Here is a 20,340-nt window from a genome sequence, read left to right as displayed (position 1 = left end):
CCTTAGCCTGTCATAAATGTATTTGGTGTAGAGAATTGTGCAGCGATGGTGGACATCTCATTGTTTGAGGCATCTGTGCCTCATGAACAGTCTTGTTCTTCATGGAAGTGTCATTGGTTCTTGTGTCCCTCCATGTTGAATTGCTGTCACCAGCAGTGTTCTGAGCTCTCTGCAGCCTGTACCTGGCAGTCATGTTGGCTTTCTCAGAAACAATTGCCTCATTGAATAAATACTTACTGAACATTGAGCTAGGAGCCAGGTGCCAAGTGTGGCCAAGAACAGAGTCTGATGAACTCAGCTGCAGTAAAAATATACCTACCCAGCCAGAGTCGATGGCTCACACCTATAAATCCTAGCTACTCAGGAGGCTGAGATCTGAGGATCGCCATTCAAAGCCAGCCTGGCAGGAGAGACTTATCTTCAATTATCCAGCAAAAAGCCAGAAGTGGAGCTGTGGCTCAAGTGATAGAGCACTAGCCTTGAGCACAAAAGTCCAGGGTCAGCGTCCAGGCCCTGAGGTCCAGCCCCAGAACTGGCACACACAAAGGCATCTGCGTAAGGCCAGACACTTGCAACTTATACCTTTAATCAAGCTACTCAGGAGGCTAAGACCTGGAAGATCAAGGTTCAAATCCAAGCTGGGCAGAAAAGTCTAGATTTTTTTTTATAATGGGTTCAATGATGTAGACTTGTTTTTTATTTTTATTTTATTTTATTTTTTTACTTTTTTGGGTCTGGTCGTGGGACCTGAACTCTGGGCCTGGGCGCTGTCCCTCAGCTCTTCAGCTCAAGGCCAGCACTCTACCACTTGAGCCACAGTGCCACTTCTGGCTTTTTTTCTTTTTGCTTATGTGGTGCTGAGGAATCGAACCCAGGGCCTCGAGCATGCAAGGCAAGCGCTCTACCGCTGAGTCACCTTCCCAGCCCCAAGTCTAGGAATTCTATCTCCAGTTAAGTGGCAAAAACCTGGAGGTGTGGCTAAAGAGTCCCAGTACTAGGGACTTCTCTTTCTCCTCCAACCCCATCTCTTTTGGTAGGAAAAGCAAATATTTATTTTTATTTTTTTATTTTTATTTTCTTAAATTTTTATTGAACTCAGGGCCTGGGTACTGTCTGAGCTTCTTTTGCTCAAGGCTAGCACTCTATCACTTGAGCCACAGTGCCACTTCTAGCCTTTTCTGTTGATGTGGTACTGAGAAATCAAACCCAGGGCTTCATGCATGCTAGGTGAGCACTCTACCACTAAACCACATTCCCAGCCCAAGCAGAGATTTATTAGGACACTATTAAAGAAAAATGATGGGCAGCTACACAAGAGATTATACTATCTCTCCTTTTCTTGTAAAGACCACCCAGTTGTTCAGCATTCTAAGTGGTACTATTGGCAGGGACTCTGCAGCAGGAAGTACTCTCAGAGGGCTAGCATCCTGGTCCACATAATGAATGATGCGAACTTGGATGATGACAGCGATAAGGATGCAGGGAAGTGGGGGAAAAAAAAAGCAACCTTTATTTTTTGGTCATGGGGCTTGAACTCTGGGCCTGGGCGCTGTCCCTCAGCTCTTCAGCTCAAGGCTAGCACTCTACCACATGAGCTACAGTACCACTTCTGGTTTTCCAGTGGTTAATTGGAGATCAGAGTCTCCGTTTCTTGCCCAGGCTGGCTTTGAACCATGATCCATAGATCTTAGCCTCCTGAGTAGCTAGGATTACAGGCATGAGCCACCAGTACCCAGCACTTTATTATTTTTTTAATAACTTCTCTCCTTGGTACTGGGCTTATCTCTCCAGGTTGTGCAATAGCAGTCTTCTAGATAGGGAAGAAAAAGCTTTTTATGTGGTTAATTGGGGATAAGAGTCTTACTCTCTTTCCTGCCTGGACTGGCTTTTGAACCTTGATCCTCAGAGCTCATCCTCTTGAGTAGCTAGGATTACAGGCAAGAGCCATTGGCGCCAGGCAGCTCTTCAACTTAAAGTGAATGCTCTACCACTTGAGCGACAGCGCCACTTCTGGCTTTCTGGTGGTTTATTAGAGATAAGTCTCATGGACTCTCCTGCCTGGGCTGGCTGTGAACTGTGATTCTCAGATCTTAGCCTCCTGAGTAACTAGGATTACAGGTGTGAGCCACCAGCACCTGGCTTTTTTTTTTTTTTGTACCAGTTCTGGGCCTTGAACTTGGGACCTAGACATTGTCTCTTAGTTCTTTTGTTCAAGGCTAGCACTCTACCACTTGAGCCACAACTCCACTTCTGGTTTTTTGGTGGTTAACTGGAGATAAGAGCCTTACAGACTTCCCTGCTGGGGTTGACTTCGAACTGTGATCCTCACATCTCAGCTTCCTATGTGGCTAAGATTACAGGCCTGAGCCACCAACACATCTTCCTGTCATCCCTGGTCCGATCCATTGGGGGAAAGGAGACATAGAGCTTTTCCAAAACAGAGAAACATCAATATTTGGCCCGTATCCCATATTTAATATAGAAGTACCTCATTGAATGGTATTAACTTAGCACCTGAAGCCACCTGACAATAAGTAGTCTGAATTTGAGTTAAGGAAATGAGACGAATGGGTTTAAGAATTGATTGGTTGAAAGAACAGGTCAGCCTGCCAGGTCCCCATTGCATCAGCCTTCGGGAATATGTGTGCTTTGACTTTGACAAATAGGTGCATTATTGGAGAACGAATCAGCATCACACGCTTTCATTGTGTTCATGCCCTTAACTATGGTCAGCTGGTGGTTTTTTTTTTTTTCTTTTTGCCAGTCCTGGGGCTTGAACTCAGGAGCTGAGTGCTATCCCTGAGCTTCATTTGCTCAAGGCTAGAGCCCTTGCGCCACAGCACCACTTCCAGCTTTTTCTGAGTAGTTTATGGAATCCCATGGACTTTCCTGCTTGGACTGGCTTTGAACTACAATCCATAGATCTCAGCTTCCTGAGAAACTACAATGACAGCTACAATGAGCTGCCAGCAACTGCCTGGTGAAATATTTGTAGAGGGTTCAAGCAAGATTGGAGAGGTGAAGGAATCTCGGAGATTTGCTGAGCTGTAGTATCCTGGCCTCAAGACTTCATGAGTTCCCCTTTATCAAAGCCTTTTCCAACAAATCTGCAGCTCCAGAGGTAGCTGCTGAAAGTGAATGTATGAATCACATGAGTGAATGCATTCATAAATGCATGAATAAGGGTTGGGAAAGTGGCTTAGTGGTAGAGTGCTTGCCTAGCATGCATGAAGCCCTGGGTTTGATTCCCCAGTACCACATACACAGAAAAAGCCAGAAGTGGTGCTGTGGCTCAAGTGGTAGAGTGCCAGCCTTGAGCAAAAGCTCAGAGAATCATGGTTCATTGTCAGCCCACACAGAAAAGTCTGCTGGATTCCATTTCCAAATAACTAGCAAGAAGCTAGGCTTGGGGGGTGGGGGTAGTTGTGGAGGTAGGAGGGAAGGGATGGTAGGGGAAAAACAAAGGAGGAAGCAACAATGCTCAATAGGAAATGTACTCATTACCTTGTTCATGTAACTATAACCCCTCTGTACGGCATTTTTTTTTTTTTGGTCGGTCGTGGGGCTTGAACTCTAGGCCTGGGCGCTGTCCCTCAGCTCTTCAGCTCAAGGCGAGCGCTCTACCACTTGAGCTACAGCGCCACTTCCGGTTTTCTGGTGGTTTATTGGAGATAGGAGTCTCGCGGTCTTTCCTGCTCGGGCTGGCTTTGAACCGCGATCCTCAGATCTCAGCCTCCTGAGTAGCTAGGATTACAGGCGTGAGCCACCAGCGCCCAGCGGTACGGCATTTTTACAATTAAAAAAATGTACAAAAAAAAAGCTAGGCTGGAGGGGTGGCTGGAAAGAGAGTACCAGCCTAGCTTTATGCTAACAAGCTGAGCAATCTTGAGGCTCTGGGTTCAAACCCCCATACCACAAAAAGAAAAACCTTCTGCATTTCTAGACACACACTTAAAAACATCAGGTTAGAGCTAAATTGTGCTTTATTTTTGTCAGTTATGGGCACTGTCCCTGAGCTGTTTTGTGTTCAAGGCACTTTGAGCCATAGCACCACTTCCAGTTTTCTGGTGGCTTATTGGAGATAAAGAGTGTCATGGGCTTTCCTGCCCAGGCTGGCTTTGAACTGTGATTCTCAGATCTCAGTCTCCTGAGTAGCTAAGATTACAGGTGTGAGCCAAAGATGCCCGGCTTAAATAGCAATAGCTTAATGAAATTCATTCACTTCCACTTGGTGCTAAAAATGCTGCCTGTTTGCACTTTCCTCACACCTACCCAAAATATACACATACACACACACACACACACACACACACACAATGATCAGGTTTTGCTCACCAACCATCCTTGCACTATTGCTTTCATGCGAGAACTCACAGAATGAACTACCTCATCCATTTGCATGGGATTGGGGCTCCCACAAGTGTTTGAAATCACCTTAGTTTTTTGGCCCATGTCGATGTAAAAAAAAAAGTGACTTTAGGTCAACTCTCCTTAGCACAAGAATAGGAAAAAGCAACCAATATACAAATCCTTTTGCTTTGATGATTATCAAGGGAAATATTGTTTTCATTTTTGGGGGTAGCAGATATTTATGACTTTGAACCAGGAACTTCATGCTTTGTATTTCTTTGGACTGTTTTATCCTGTTTCCCAGGCTGTTAGATTTTTGAGATTGCGAAAGAAGGCCTCTGGTCACTTCAAAGGGCAGAGGCTGACCCTTTGGCAGCTAGAACTTCTCTCTTGCTCTCTTGCCTGGTGGTTGTTACTTCTCTCAGGAAAAGGGTAACTCTGCGTGTCCAGATCTGGCTTCATTTTCCTCGTGTCTAATCTGGGCACTAAAAGCAATAGAAACTTCATAATAGCTGGAAATGTGCCTTAGTGGTAGAATGCTTGCCTAGCATGAATGAAGTCCTGGGTTCGATTCCTCAGTACCCCATAAACAGAAAAGGTCAGAAGTAGCGCTGTGGCTCAGGCTCAAGTGGTAGAGCACTAGCCTTGAGCATAAGAAAGCCAGGGACAGTGCTCAGGCCCTAAATTTAAGCCCAGGACTAGCAAGAAAAAAGAAGAAACTTCTTAGTGTCAAGCAAGAATAACCAGCTATGCCATGTACCAGTGGCTCATGCCTATCTTCCTAAGTACTCAGGAGGTTGAGATCTGAGGATCATGATTCAAAGCCAATCCAGGCAGGAAAGTCTGTGAAACTTATCTCCAATGAACCACCATAAAGCCACAAGTGAAAGTGTGGCTCAGAGTGATAAAGTGCTATTGAGCAAAAAAAAAAAAAAAGCTAAGGGAAAGAGTCCAGGCCCTGAGACCAAGCCCCCAATAAATAAAGAAGGAGGTCCTTCCACTACAGCCCTGTTAGGGGGCTGGTAGCAAAGTTTAGGAGAGGAAACAATACATATGGAAGAACCTTATTATATGATCCAGCCCTCAGAGATAAAACTGAGCTGCGATTGAGTTGAGACTGTATTTCTGGAAGAAGGAATGATACTGATAATTGATACCCTTAATGGGCAGCCTATAATGGGCCTGGCACTAAATCTATGTGATCACATCTCACTTGGTCTTTACCCAGCAGGTGCATAGCAGGTCTTGGAGACTTTGGAAGTCTCCGTCTCTTTTCCCCTACACTGGTTTTCCTATCCCTAGGTTATACTGAGTTGTAGGAGATCTATTTGTCCCTGTTCCATTGTGAGAAATCCAGAATGGACAACAAGCCTACATCTCTGCCACAGTTCTAGGAAGTTACTATCAACTATTCATTGTCCCAGAATTCCTTTGGTGTGGCCTAATTCATAGACCCATTAATTGGGAAACATCAGAAAAGTCAAATACAGCTTGCTATCTTGTTTTATTTGTTTTACTTCTCTGGAGGCTCTAAATAGAGCGCCGTGTGTGTGTGTGTGTGTGTGTGTGTGTGTGTGTGTGTGTGTGTGCACGCGCGCGCACACACACACACACACTCGCATATTAACCCCTCACAAGGGCTGCTGGATATCCTTAGTCTCAGGTTTCAAAGTCTCTGTAACAGGTCAGACTCTGGTTAAAGTCAGGAAGCTTTAATTTGGTTGTGTGTGTGTGTGTGTGTGTGTGTGTGTGTGTGTGTGTGTGTGTGTGTGTGTGTGTGTGTGTGTGTGTGTGTGTACACTAGTATTGGGGCTTGAACTCAGGGGCCTGGGCTGCTTTTGCTTAAAGTTCATGCTCTACCACTTGAGCCACAGCACTACTTCTGGCATTTTTGTGGTAAATTAGAGATAATAGTCTCTAATTTCTTACTGGGGCTGGCTTTGAATGGTGATCCTCAGATCTCAGCCTCCTGAGGAGCTAGGATTACAGGAATGAGCCATGGGCACCCAGCAAGTGTATTTTCTGCTTTTGTGCAGGTTCTGGGGCTTGAACTCAGGTGCAGGGAGACTAGACCCTTCTTCTTTCCATGCCAGGCAAAACCTGGCTAAGGCTGTTTGAGGGCTGGCTATTCCTGAAGCCAGAGTTTTCTTTCAGTGCCATAGGTCCTTGGAAGGAATGCTGGGCTGTCACATTCCTGCTGAGTTACATATGTCATATGTCACCTTTTCCCTGCAGACGCTGTTTGCTTTGGTTATAATAACTCAACTTTTCTCTTCCAGGTTGGCTTCCAGCCCTAGACCCAGGTCCTGTCCATCTTTCTGTCTGTGCTAATTCAGATGTTCCCCACAGATTTGTTGGACAAAAGAAGATAAACCAGATAAATAGATATGGGCTTCTCAGCTCCCCTGATAATTCCAACAAACCTCACTTTGAGTCCTCTGGTTTCCGGAGACCAAGATGAAATGCATCTTCATTAACATTCATTTCAGTTCTCAGGAATAGAAATGAGAGCTGGGAATGTGGCTTAGTGGTAGAGTGCTTGCCTAGCACGCATGAAGCTCTGAGTTCTATTCCTCAGTACCACATATACAGAAAAAGCCAGAAGTGGTGCTGTGGGTCAAGTGGTAGAGTGCTAGCGTTGAGCAAAAGAAGCTCAGGGATATTGCCCAGGCCCTGAGTTCAAGCCCAGGACTGGCAGAGAGGGGGTAGAGGGAGAGGGGGAGGGAGCAGAATGAGTTGAGCACCAGTGGCTCATTATGCCTGTAATCCTAGCTACTCAGGAGGCTGAGATCTGAGGATTGAAGTTTGAACCCAGTCCTGGGGCAGGAAAGTCCACATGGAGATTCTTATCTCCAATGAAACACAAAAAGCTGGAAGTAGAGCTGTGGTTCCAGTGGTAGAGCACAAGCCTTGAGCAAAAAAGCTCAGAGACAGTGCCCGGGCCCTGGCACAAAATAAAAATAAAAGGAAACACCAGTGCCTTCCACAAAGATCACCCAGACTACAGCTGCAACAGGACAGATTGGGTTGATTGTCACAGTGAAGAGGGACACACAGCCTGGGAAAGAAGTAGCCGACTTGGGAGAAGGCAGTAGAAAGGTCTTACAGGCTTCGGGCTTGCATTCTTGATGGAGGATTACAGAAACAGGACTTTTCTCAGTATTGACTGTGCAGGAAACAGGAGGAATTCCATTGGGCCTGTTAATAAATCATATCTAGGAAGAAGCAGGCCCAAAGAAAGGCAAGAGGGGCAGGTGGAAAAACAGCAGAAATCACTCGTGTCGCCAGGAGAGGAAATGTTTGTTCATACTCGATAGCACCTTGGGTTCTTCTGTGTGGGACATGGTTAGAGAATGTTCTTGATTTTACAGAACGACTTCGTGTGGGTGTCCTGTAACATGATTTATGTTCAAGTGGAGAATACCAAGGCTTTCCTGTAAATCTGATTTTCACTCCTAGCAACACCAAAGTCTAGCAGGCCAACTTCCGGATCTTGGGGGTGGGGGTGGGGATGCTGTTTTTCTCGGAAGAGAAAAGAAGTGCACAGGAATTTTCTGGGAGTTTTGGCAGAGATTTCCTGTAGTTTGTGCAAGAAACATAAAGCGGCAGGAAGGTATGAGTTAATAATTTCTGTGGCCAGGCGCTGGTGGCTCATGCCTGTAATCCTAGCCACTCAGGAGCTTGAGATCTGAGAATCATGGTTCAAAGCCAACCTGGGTAGCAAAAATGCTTATCTCCACTTAACCACCACAATGACAGAAGTGAAGCTGTGGCTCACGTGGTGACTATATTAGCCTTGAGCTAAAAAGCTCAGGGACAACACCTAGACCCTGAATTCAAGCCATAGGATGAGCACAAAAGAAACGGCTGAATTTTTTTTTCCCCCCAGCTGGGCACCCAAGGCTCACATCTGTAATCCTAGTTCCCCAGGAGGCTCAGATCTGAGGATGGAAGCCAGCCTGGTCAGGAAAGGTGGTGAAACTCTTTCCAATTAAACAGCAAAAAACCAGATTGCAACAAAAAAAAAAGGCAGAGTCCAAGCCCCAGTACTAGATTATTACCACATTCACACCCATCTGCCAGCGATGGCAGGTGGGAAGGGCATGCTCCCTGGCCCCAGACTTGCTGATCCTGAGGTAAAACAAGTGCAAATGGGGTGGGTGGCAGAGACTGGAGACCTGGTTAAGCAAAGGGCCAGCAGCCCCTCCCTGGAAGGGGACAGGACTTGGCAGTGTGGTGCTAAGAGTTTAGAAGGACAGGACAGGGGAGCAGGAAGACATGGCTTAGATGATCATTGTAGCAGGGGCTGGGAAGGTGACACAGTGGTAGAGCGCTTGCCTTGCATGCATGAAGCCCTGGGTTCGATTCCTCAGCACCACATACGCTGAAAAAAGCCGGAAGTAGCGCTGTGGCTCAAGTGGTAGAACACTAGCCTTGAGCTGAAGAGCTGAGGGACAGCGCCCAGGCCCAGAGTTCAAACCCCACGACTGACAAAAAATATCATTGTGGCAGATATGAGCAGAATATTCTTTTTTGTTGGGGGGGGGCGGTCAGAAGCCTATTGGGAGCCTCACTCCAGCCATGGGACATGGGGGGTATGCTATGGGTAAATGCATGCAAGAGGCTCAATGGTAGCAAGCAGCAGCACCTAGAGAGCACACCGCTTCTGCCTCCCTGGTCCTTCTGCAAGTAGGTGTGTGTGGGGGGCGGGGAACTATGATGGGTAGTGGGAGAAATGGAAAGAGGACACGAATGGGGGGAGGGTACTGGGGGGGGTGGATGGGGAGCTGGAAGAAGTTGGGAAATTGGGAGGCCTCTGGAGCAGAGCAATCCAGGGGTGGCCACAGACAAGAGACTCTGAGAGTTGTGTTCTCCATGGAGCTAGAGGGGGCCGAGGGGGGGTGATGGGAAAGAAGACTTGGGGATGGTGGGGGGGACGGGCCAACACTATGATCCCCCCCCACGCTGCCCGTGTTCCCAGACTCTCATGGGAGAACAAAGTGTCCAGATCGGTAGCACAGGCTGGGAGCTCCCTCCCTCCTTCCCTCCCTCCCTCTCTCCAGCCAGCCCGGGGCCGGGACAGGACTAGGCGCCTCCCCCTAAGGCCCCGGTCAGACCTGGAGGTGGGGTCGGGAACCAGATCTCCTGGCTCTGATGTCACCGCAGGGCCTCGCAGCCGGCGCCCCAGCCCGTCTCTGGCTGGAGTCTCAGGTACAAGGGTGGGGTGAGGGGGTAGAAAGGGAGGGGGGGTTCCAGGCCCAGGAGGAGGTTGTGGGGGGGACCCAGAGGGGCGAGGGGGGGTGGAAATATCCACAGTGGGGGCATCGTCCTCCTCATTATGTCCAGTGGATCAACGAGGTCTGTGCGTGGGGTGTGTGTGGGGGTGGGGGTCCCCTGTGCATCTTTGCTCTTTGCCAGAGTCTGGGAGGGTGGGGGCAGATGAACCCACCCATCTGATCGAACTGTGTGTGGGGGAGTGGATGGTGTGTGCACCCCTTAAAATACACCGGGGGAGCAACTCTACCACCTCCCCCTCCCTACTTCTGCCCTTTTGGGGTTCCTCCCACCCGGGGTCATGGGGTGCCTTTGACCCCTCTGAGCCCTTCAAGAAAGGCCGAGGAGATACAAGTGGGTCATCTGCCATCTGGCCCTCCCCACCCCCCCCCCCCCGTGTCCCGGAGCTTCGTGGGCCCCTGTCACCGCCCCCCCTTCCTCTCCCTCCTCCCCCAGGGTCTGGTGACCTCTCCTCTCTTCCTGGAGCCCCTGGGGCTTGAAGCACCCCATATGAGGTGTCTCCATACCTCTCCCCGGGTGCCACCAGCAGCCTGCATTTCCTGCACCCCCATTCCCAGCTCCAAGGAATACCCCTCCTTCTCCCCTCCCCCAGGGCTGGGACAAGCTGGCAGAATGGGGGGGGGGGGGAAGGGAGGGCAGAAGTCAGGAAGCCCAGCCAGACAGAGCTGCCTAGATTGGAGTCCATGACTCACTTAGTTCCCTCCCCCGCGGCCCCCTCCCTTCGCCCCCCCCCCAGACTTCAGTCTAGCAGGGAAGCCCACTTCAGGAAGATCAAACACTTCTCTGAGAGGGAAGATTTCATTCCGGGTCATTCATTTGGGGGCCTCTCTCGTGACCTTTCAAGGATTTGTTCCCATTGCCTGTCCTGGGGCTTGAAGTCAGGGCCTGGATGCTGTCCCTGAGCGTTTGTTGTTGTTGTTTTGCTTAAGGCTGGTGCTTACACCACTTGAACCACAGCTCCACTTCTGCCTTTTTGGTGGTGAATTAGAGATCAAGAGTTTCACAGGATTTTCCTGCCTGGGCTGGCTTTGAACTGTGATCCTCAGATCTCAGCCTTCTGCATAGCTAGGATGACAGTGGTAATTCACTGGCGCCCTGCTGATTTTTTTTTTTCTTTTTCATTAGAAACTGTCTTTGTGGATTTCACCCACAAGCCTTAACTAAATTCCTAGTTTCTTTCTTTTCTTTTGCCTGATCTTTCCACTCTGTAGAACTCTAGACTTATCCCGATCACTGCCAGATCTATTAACCCCCCCCCCCCCCCAGTAACACACAGAAAACTTCCCAGGCCCCAGACTTGAATGAACACTGGATCTCTCAGCCAGGCCTTAACCCCCAGTTTCCTCTTTCCCCTCAGGGTAACTTCACCCTTTAGATCTTTTTATGAGGGGTCTGACACTTTCACTCATTGGCTAGCGCTCTACCAGCTGAGCCACACCTCCAATCCCAGCCCTTTAGATCTCTTCCTTTGACCTCTGAACTCATCTTACTCCTTTCTGCAGGTGAATAAGTACATATGAAGTGTTCTCCCCATCGCCCCCCCCCAGCTCCAGTCTTGTGGTTTTTCTAAGCAGGGACCCCAAGCTGCTCTCTATTCCCCACTCTTCCAGGCTTAGTTAAAATGCCTTGGTGTCAGGCCAGGCACCTGTGGCTCACGCCTGTAATCCTAGCTACTCAGGAGGCTGAGATCTGAGGATCACGGTTCAAAGCCAGCCCGGGCAGGAAAGTCCGTGAGACCCTTATCTCCAATGAGCCACCAGAAAACCGGAAGTGGTGCTGTGTATCAAGTGGTAGAGCCCTTGCCTTGAGCTGAAGAGCTGAGGGACAGCTCCCAGGCCCAGAGTTCAAGCCCCATGCCTGAAAAAAAAAAAATGCCTTGTTGTCTTGGGACTTGGGGTCAGCACCAGGCATGAGCTGTGTGTAACTCAGTCCACAGCTGCCACCAATGGCCATCCTAAGTTATGGCCTCCCCTAGCCATGTGGGTTGATTCCAAGTGCAAGAAGCTTTCTGCCTCTTGCAAGTGTGAAAACTCCTGATTGTGCTGAAGCCCCCAAACACAGCAAAGCAGCGAGGTCCCTGGGGAGCACAGCAGGTTCTGCAAAGAGCAATCTCCACCTGCCAAGGCCACCTAGGTGGGAAAGTCCTTGACAGCCAGGTGCTGGTGGCTCACACCTGTAATCTTAGCTACTCAGAAGGCTGAGATCAGAGGGAAGCCCCTCCCACTCTCTCCTCCAAGGTGTGAGGTTCTTGGTACTTCCTCTGTCTTTTGGGAACATGAGCCCCTCCTACCGAGAACTCCTTTCCCTTCCTTGACCAGCAATCTGTAATATCCTGGACCTTAGGAAGGGCGGGGGGGGGGGGGGGGGAGGGAGGCTCAGGATGTGGCTTAGTGGTAGAGTGCTTGCATCGAATGCATGAAGCCCTGGGTTCGAGTCCTTAGTATCACATACACAGAAAAAGCCAGAAGTGGTGTTGTGGCTCAAGTGATAGCCTTGAGATAAAGAAGTTCAGGGACAGTGCCCAGGCCCTGAGTTCCAGCCCCAAGTCTGGCAAAATAATAAATGGATAGTGGAGGGTGACTCTGAATTCCAGAGTCACAGAAAGGCTCAAATGAACCTGAGTTTTGGTCCCCACCAAATGTGGATGACATTAATCTCTGTACTACCCACCAAGCAGTTCAGGAAAGACAAGCCTCCTTCCCACTCTCATAATAACTGGGAACCTGGGGCTTCTAGGCCTCAAAATCTCTCTGAACTTGACCCTGGCATACCCCCTCCACACTTCCCCTTGCTCCCCTTCCAAGCACTGGGAAGATACTCATTTCCTGTGGGTCCTGCTGTGCATGCAGTTTTCTTTCTCTTCCTTTCCTTCTTTTTCTTTTTGATGCTGTTTCTGAGGCTTGTACATAGGGCCTGGGTGCTGTCCCTGAACTTTTTTGCTCAAGGCTAGCACTTAGATGTGGAGCTGGCTTCTTTTGGGGGGGGGGTGGTGGAATGGGTTGGGGTGTTGTTAATTAAAGATAAAGAGTCTGGGCAGGTTTCAAACTGTGATCCTCAGATCTCCGCTTCTTGAGTAGATAGGATTACAGGCCTGAGCCTGTAAAACCAACTCTCAGTTTATTTGTAAAAATGGTCATCTATGAAGGCAAGGGTCTTACCCATTTGATCCCCTTCCCTAGGAAAGATTAATGGAGAGGAAAGGGGGGGAGCTCCAACTAAAGGCCTCCTCTTTGCCAAGTCCATTCCTACCTCCTCCCTGCATGTCCGTTCCTTCCCCTGCCATTCAACAGATGTTTGTTTAACTTTGATTACATGCCATGCACTGTGCAGGGTACTGAGTGATGACTAAGGGCAGGGCCTGGCCTCAGGAAGCTGGAGGTGTAGGAGAGTGTGTGTGTGTGTATGTGGGGGTGGGAGTGGGGGGTATAGGAGGAGAGAATGTCAAGTTAACAGTTTCAAGTATCCATGATCAGCCCTGTTGTGGGAGAGGCTCAGGACACACTAGAGATCCACAAGACCAGAAGACTTTTTTTTTTTTTTTTGGTCATGGGCCTTGAACTCTGGGCCTGAGCGCTGTCCCTGAGCTCTTCAGCTCAAGGCTAGCACACTACCACTTGAGCTACATCTCCACTTCCGGTTTTCTGGTGATTTATTGGAGATAAGAGTTTCACAGGCTTTCCTGCCCGGGCTGGCTTTGAACCGTGATCCTCAGATCTCATCCTCCTGAGTAGCTAGGATTACAAGCGTGAGCTACCGGCACCCGGCTCAGAAGACTTCTTTTCTTTTCTTTTTTTTTTTTTGGAGGGGGGGTCCAGTCGTGGGGCCTGAACTCTGGGCCTGGGTGCTATCCTTTAGCTCTTCAGCTCAAGGCTAGTGCTCTACCACTTGAGCCACAGCGCCACTTCCGGCTTTTTTCTTTTTGCTTATGTGGTGCTGAGGAATCGAACCCAGGGCCTCAGGCATGCAAGGCAAGCGTTCTACCACTGAGCCACCTTCCCAGCCCTCAGAAGACTTCTAATAGAAGACTTCCTATAGAAGCAGCCAAAAAAAAAAAAATACCAGGGCAAAGCCAAGTACTGGTGCTCATGCCTCTAATCCAAGCTACTCAGGAGGCTGAGATCTGAGGATCGTAGTTCAAAGCCAGCTCAGGCAGGAAAGTTTGTGAGAGTCTTCTCGCCAATGAATCACTAAATAAAGCTAGAAGGAGATTTGGGTAAATGCTCAGGGACAATGGCCGAGTTCAACCCCCAGGATGGGCGCATGCACACCCCTACCCCCCAACCCCCTCCACACACACAGAGCAAAGAAGGGGTGGAAAGGGAGGTGAGCCCCTCATTTCTAGACAAAATAGTCTCAGAAGAGGGAAAATAATTATTTCTGGGGTTTGCCAATCGATTCTAGGGACAAAGTAGTGACTTATTTCCCCATAGAGAGTTTGAGCTTTGTTGGATTCTGGCACTTGGTGGTGAGGGAACATTGGTAAAGTGACTTTTCACCGGGTTTGCCTGTCGGAAATTGATTCTGGCTGCAGTACTTGTGGAAGGATGCCTAGAATCCAGCCAAGGGACTGCCACTTCCCACCGTGTATGTGCCCCCGGGGCAAATCACTTCCCAGGGTCTCATCTGTAGAGCACAGATAGAAGTGGTGAGCATCAAGATGGAGATTTATATCGAACACGTAGAACAGAGGGTCACCAAGGGCAGGAAAGAGCCCTAAAGCTGCCCCTGCCCTGCCCTGCCCGGAGTCTCTCTCTCTCTTCCCTTCTTGGCTCCTGTGTGGTCTGAGAAACAGTCTCCACCATTGTTTACCAGGAAAGATCACACGGAGAAAGTTAACAGACCAGGAAGCCATTTGGGTGGGACAGGGTTGAAGCATGGGTATGTTCTTGGCATTAGAGGTACCAGGGTAGAGGCCACCGCTGGGAGTGGGGCAGGGAAGGGAAAGCAGCTGGGATTGGGCTTAGCTGCCCCCCGTCCACACCTCACCCCAGCTGCTCCTTAGAACTGGTCCTACCATGCCTGCCACCCTAGACTCCAACGTGACTGGGCCAAAATGAGGACAAGGGGCCTGGTTCCGTTGGCTCACACCTGTCATCCTAAGCTACTCAGGAGGCTGAGATCTGAGGATAGAGGTTCGAAACCATCCCGGGCTGGAAAGTAGCCTTGAGCAAAAGGGCTTAAGGGCTGCACCCGGGCAGGGAAGGATGCCAGGGAAGCAAGATGTGCAGCCCGGGGTGGTGGAGAGGCCCAGCAGGCTGTGTTAACTCTTACCTGGAAATCCTTACCACCACTGAGCCCCATCCCTGTTTTTGTTTGTTTGTTTTTAAGGACAGGCGAAGCCAATCACCATCCTGAGCTCCTACCCGCCCAGCGATGGAGGCCCTGGGTCCCGGAGGCCTGGGTTCTGGAGGCGATCGCGCCTCCCCGGCCTCATCCACTCAAAGCCTAGACTTCGGGCAGCTGTCCACGCGTGCCGACTCGGCCTACAGCTCGTTCTCCACCGCCTCTGGTGACCCTGAGCCGCGCACCCCGTCCCCGGCCACCGATCTCCTTCCTTGCCTGGATTGGGGCTCCGTGCGCGTGGCGTGGGGCGGCTCGGCCCCCGTCACTCCCGATCCCACCGTGCGCCCACCCCGATCCCGGCCAGCCGTGGCCACGCGCGGTGGGCCGCGCCGGTGCCCGGAGACACGGGGGCCCCCGGGGACGTTCAGCAGACAGGCCACCCCTCTGCTGTGCGCGCTGGCTGCCGAAGCCGAAGCCCAAGCTCGGGCGCAGGCCGCGGAGCCGCCCAGCCCTCCAGCCTCGCGGGCCGCCTACCGGCAGCGACTGCAGGGCGCGCAGCGGCGCGTGCTCCGCGAGACGTCGTTCCAGCGCCGGGAGCTGCGCATGAGCCTGCCCGCCCGCCTGCGACCCCCGCCCGCGGCGCCCGCGCGCCTCGCCGCGGCGCACGCGCGCTCCGCCTCGCTCAGCCACGCGCCGCCGCCGCCGCCGGGGGACCCGGAGCTCCGCCCAGCGCCGCCGCCGCCGCCGCGCTCCCCGGCTCCCCCGCCAGGCACCGCCGCCGGGGGGCGCCTGGCTCAGCATCTGCGCCAGGGGTGGGGTCCCTCGGAGTCGGGTGCGCTGGCTGGCGTGGCTGAGGGTGGCAGCGTGGAGCCAGCTCAGGATGGCTCGCGCCCGGACCCCGCGAAATCGGAACCCCCGGAGTTGCATGGTGGTGGGGGGCGAGTGGTGTGCAAATCCTGGAATCCCCTGGAGTTCGATTCCCGGTCCGTGAAGTTTGACGAAGCTTCAAGGCCTGCCAGTAGGAGGAGTCAGAGCGCTTCGGGCCAGGTCTTGGATCCCTGGGAAGGTTCTAGAGAGGCCATGATCACCATTCAGGTATGGAAGATAAGTGGGTGCAGGCGGGGGGGGGGGTGGGGAGCACCACAGAGACCTCACATCTCAGTCCACCACCGTTTACCTTTCCAGGCTGTCCCGCAAGGAACAGAACCCTCTAGACCATTGTTGCAACCCCAGCCTTCCAGGTGAGAGATAAGGGGATGAAGTTCTGGGGATAAAGTTGGGTGCAGAAGCATCCTTTTGCAACTCTTAAGCGTACAGTTCTATCTACCCTGGGTTTGAACCCCGTGAACTCCGTCCAAACTGCACATCCCACTATATACCATGGTGCAGCATGGTGGGGGCTGGAGATGTGGCTTAGTGGTAGAGTGCTTGTCTAGCATGCGTGAAGCCCTGGGTTCGATTCCTCAGTACCACATACACAGAAAAAGCCGGAAGTGATGTTGTGTCTCAAGTGGTAGAGTGCTAGCCTTGAGTGAAAGCAGCTCAGGGACTGTATAAAGGTCCTGAGTTCAAGCCCCAGGACTGGCAAACAACAACAACAATTAACACTTGCTGGGTGGTCAGTGTGCAATTCTTGCCTCCAGGTTCTTGATTCCAAAAAAGGCTGGAGAAATTTCCCAGAACAGCCCAGTCCACTGTGAGCAGAGGGTCTCAAAGAACTGTGGCTTGTCTCCTCGGCTCCCCTCCCTTCCTGACGATGATGACGTGTTCATGGAAGAAGGGGTGCCGGTCAGGATGAGAATATCTCCAGATTCCCTGGCTCCCCAGGAGCTCCTAACCAGGTGATTTTTCCCTCTTCCTTTTTTTTTTTTTTTTTTTAAGTTGGTCATGGGGCCTGAATTCTGGGCCTGGGTGCTGTCCCTCAGCTCTTGAGCTCAAGGCTAGTGCCCTACCACTTGAGCCACAGCACCACTTCTGGCTTTTTCTGCTTATGTGGTGCTGAGGAATCGAACCCAGGGCCTCATGCATGAGAGGCAAGCACTCTACCACTGAGCCACCTTCCCAGCCCTCCCTCTTCCATCTAAGCTAAGTGAGACATTGCTTTCACACATTCATATCTAGAAAATGCTACCTGAGAGCTGGGCTCTGAGGCTCATGCCTTTAATCCTAGCTACTCAAGAGGCTGAGATCTGAGGATTGCAATTCAAAGCTAGCCTGGGCAGGAAAGTCCATGAGACTCTTATTTCCAATAAACTATGCCCATCCCCCCCCCAAAATAAAACCAGATGTGGAGCTGTGGTTCAAGTGGTAGAGTGCTAGTGTTGAACAAAAGCTCAGGACCAGCACCCAGGCCATGAGTTCAGGTCCCAGGACTGGTATGAGAAAAAGAAAATGCTTCTTGACTGGAGCTTGGAAAACCTAGGGATGAGACAGAGTGGAGTTGAGGGTGGGGACAGGTGGCTTTTGAAGAGTCATCCCTTAATCAGATTACGCCTGTAATCCTAGCAACACGGGAGGCTGAGATTGGAGAATGGTGGTTTGAAGCCATCTTGGGCAGGCAAGTCCATGAGATTCTTCTCTCCAATTAAGGACAGGAAAACTGGAAGTGGAGCTGTGGCTCAAAGTGGTAGAAGGTTAACCTAGAGCAGAAAAGCTCAGGGACAATGCCCAGGCCTTGAATACAATTCCCATGACCAACAAAAAAGAAGGAAGGAAGGATGAAAGGAGGAAGGAAGGAAGGAAGGAAGGAAGGAAGGAAGGAAGGAAGGAAGGAAACAGAAAAGCCACTACTTACCTGAGGCTTGAGCTTTTTCTCATTCGCTGTCTCCTCTGTTTCCAGTGCGCATGCCCCTGACCAGCAGTATGGAAATGGCTTGAGTCACAGAGCTAGCCAGGCTACAGCTCCTGAAGAGTGCACCCTCCATCCCTGTCTCCAGATTGTAGGAGCAGATGACTGCTGGCAGCGGGTGGATGTCTCTGTGGGTGTCTCTAGACCCACAAGCTGTAGCGCCCCGGAAGCTGCAAACGGTGACACCCCAACCATTGACCCTCCTGGACTACTGACCTCTGACCCCTCTGCAACTGCAGAAAATGGCCCCCTCAAACCCTCCCCAGTTGATGTCCTGGAACCTTCAGGTAATGATCTTCCAGGCTCACCTCACCACACTACCCTGGCCAGGGGTCCTGGCCAGCCAACATGGCCTAGTCCGCATCTCCAGGAACTGGTTCAAGAGCTAGCCAGACTGGACCCCTCTCTGAGTGACACTTTTGCCTCCCAGTCCAGCCCAGAGCCACCCCTGGGTCTGCTGGATGGGTTGATTCCTTTACCAGAGATCTGGGCCGCCATGAGGCCAGCGTGTTGGGAGGAGGTTGAAGAAGAGACCCAGAGTGCTTCTGAGCCAGGGTGAGTGAGAGGCACGGGGGACTCAGGGACTCAGGCTTTCCAAGGGCGGGGAAGGGGGAGGGGCGGGGGAGGAGATCATACAACTCAGGCAGCTGTGATTTGGCCCACAGATGCCACGCATGCAACCTTACCCGGCATCTGCCAGATTCTCAGGAGGCCACGAGACAGGAAAACTCCACCTTGTCTTTCGTACCTGATCAGCCATGTGGCCTAGGGTTAGGTCCTGAATCCAAATACAACATCCAGGCCAAGAAAGTGAGTGTGGGAGGGACTGGGAAGGTGGCTCAGTGGTAGAGTGCTTGCTTCATATGCATGAAGCCCTGGGTTCGATTCCTCAGCACCACCTAAGCAGAAAAAAGCTGGAAATGGCGCTGTGGTTCAAGTGGTAGAGCGCTAGCCTTGAGCTGAAGAGCTGAGGGACAGCGCTCAGGCCCAGAGTTCAGGCCCCACGACTGACACAAAAAGCAAGTGAGTGTGGGAGGGGATATGGGGGATAGGGGGGAGACTAGAAGACTAGGTAGGGAGGGGAGGAGAAAGAGCCCTAAAGTCAGGGCAGAGAGTTTAGAGACATTCCTTCCAGGTGGAGCTGGCCAGCCTACTCCAAAAGATGCTGGTGGACCTGCAGGCAGAGCAGGAAAGACTACAGGGACTGGCCCGAGCTTGGGCTAGACGAAGGGAAGACCTGGAGGCTGCGGTGAGCCGTACCTGTGCACCCCGGGACCTGGAGCGGTTCACCCGGTTCCTGGCTGACCTGGAACGCGTGCTTGGCCTCCTGTTGCTGCTAGGCTGTCGCCTGACCCGGGTGCATCGTGCCATGAGCAGGCTGGGCTCTGCTGGTGCTCCAGAAGAGCGGGTACAGTAAAGCTTGGGAAGGGGGGGTGGCGATCGGGGCGGGGTGGGGCCTGCCATCTTGTAGGTCCTGGCAAGGTGGCACACCCCATGTTTTCTGCGTGCGCTTCTAGGCCTCCTTGTTGCAGCGGCTGAGGCTTTTACAGCGCCAGCAGGAAGATGCTAAGGAGCTGAAGGATCACGTGGCCCGGCGGGAGCGTGCCCTGCGGGAGGTGCTGGGGCGGGCACTGCCCACGGAGGAGCTGAGTGCCTATGGTGCCCTGCTGGCAGGCAAGGCCGCCATCCTGGCCCAGCAGCGCAGTCTAGATGAGTGCGTCCGCCTTCTGCAAGACCAGCTGGATGCCATCAGAATTGACCTTGGCCATCGTCCCCTTTGTCCCAGGCCATCCTGGCCCCCGGGGTCCTGTTTGTCCCATGCCAAGCCCTTTCCTGCTTCCCCTGTCTAGTTCCAGGGAGTGGGGATGGGGCTCAACCACCCCGGATCCATGCTGGTTTATTGCCTGATTTGTCCCTACAGGGAGACCTGGCTTTCCCAGAATGCTCCTTCCTCCAGGTCTCCCCTGGCCTTTGTCCAAGTCTTGGGGGAGTATTGGGAAATTTAACTCCTGGATCTGGGAAACCTGCAGTATTAGCCAGGCACTGAGTGTAAGCGTATCATCCTAGCTACTCGAGAGGCCGAGATGTGAGGAATTGGGTTCAAAATCCAAACCTTGGGTGGAAAAGTCTGTGACACTCTGAATCTCCAATTAACCAGCAAAAAAAGCTGGAAACAGAGGGGTGGCTCAAGTGGTAGAGTACCGGTCCTAAGCAATAAAAGCTAAAGAGCGTGCCCCGGCCCTGATTTCAAGCTCTAGTATTGGCAAAAAGCAAAAGAAACCCTGCAGTATTTCAGTTTTTGTGATGGGGGCAGGATGGGGGGGGGGGTGTCTATTAAGCTTTTGGGAAAGGAATCAAGTCCAAGGAGCATTTCTGCAGAATGGCCTTTTATTATTTTTTTAATAAAAATTTCTCTTTTTTTTTTTGGTTGGTCGTGGGGCTTGAACTCTGGGCCTGGGCGCTGTCCCTCAGCTCTTCAGCTCAAGGCAAGCGCTCTACCGCTTGAGCCACAGCATCACTTCCTCAATAAAAATTTCTAAGAGCAGTTGTATCACTTACACACA

The 20,340-nt window shown here is 51.5% G+C and overlaps 1 protein-coding gene across 1 annotated transcript; it reads left to right on the top strand.

The window, feature by feature from the left end:
• Positions 1–15,531: 15,531 nt before the first annotated feature.
• LOC138808221 (protein Shroom1-like) lies at positions 15,532–20,079 on the top strand. Its single transcript, XM_069994213.1, has 7 exons — positions 15,532–16,023; positions 16,114–16,169; positions 16,572–16,769; positions 17,768–18,331; positions 18,442–18,586; positions 18,912–19,184; positions 19,294–20,079. Exons 1-7 carry the CDS (start codon positions 15,532–15,534, stop codon positions 19,624–19,626), a joined length of 2,061 nt encoding a protein of 686 aa, XP_069850314.1. The 3' UTR covers positions 19,627–20,079.
• Positions 20,080–20,340: the final 261 nt, after the last annotated feature.

Source organism: Dipodomys merriami, unplaced genomic scaffold (assembly GCF_024711535.1).
Source record: "Dipodomys merriami isolate MVZ:Mamm:240054 unplaced genomic scaffold, mDipMer1.0.p SCAF_447, whole genome shotgun sequence".
In the NCBI taxonomy this organism is placed as follows: Eukaryota; Metazoa; Chordata; class Mammalia; order Rodentia; family Heteromyidae; genus Dipodomys; species Dipodomys merriami.
The sequence above is the reverse complement of the archived record's forward strand: the minus strand, read 5'-3'. Positions and strand labels throughout refer to the sequence as shown.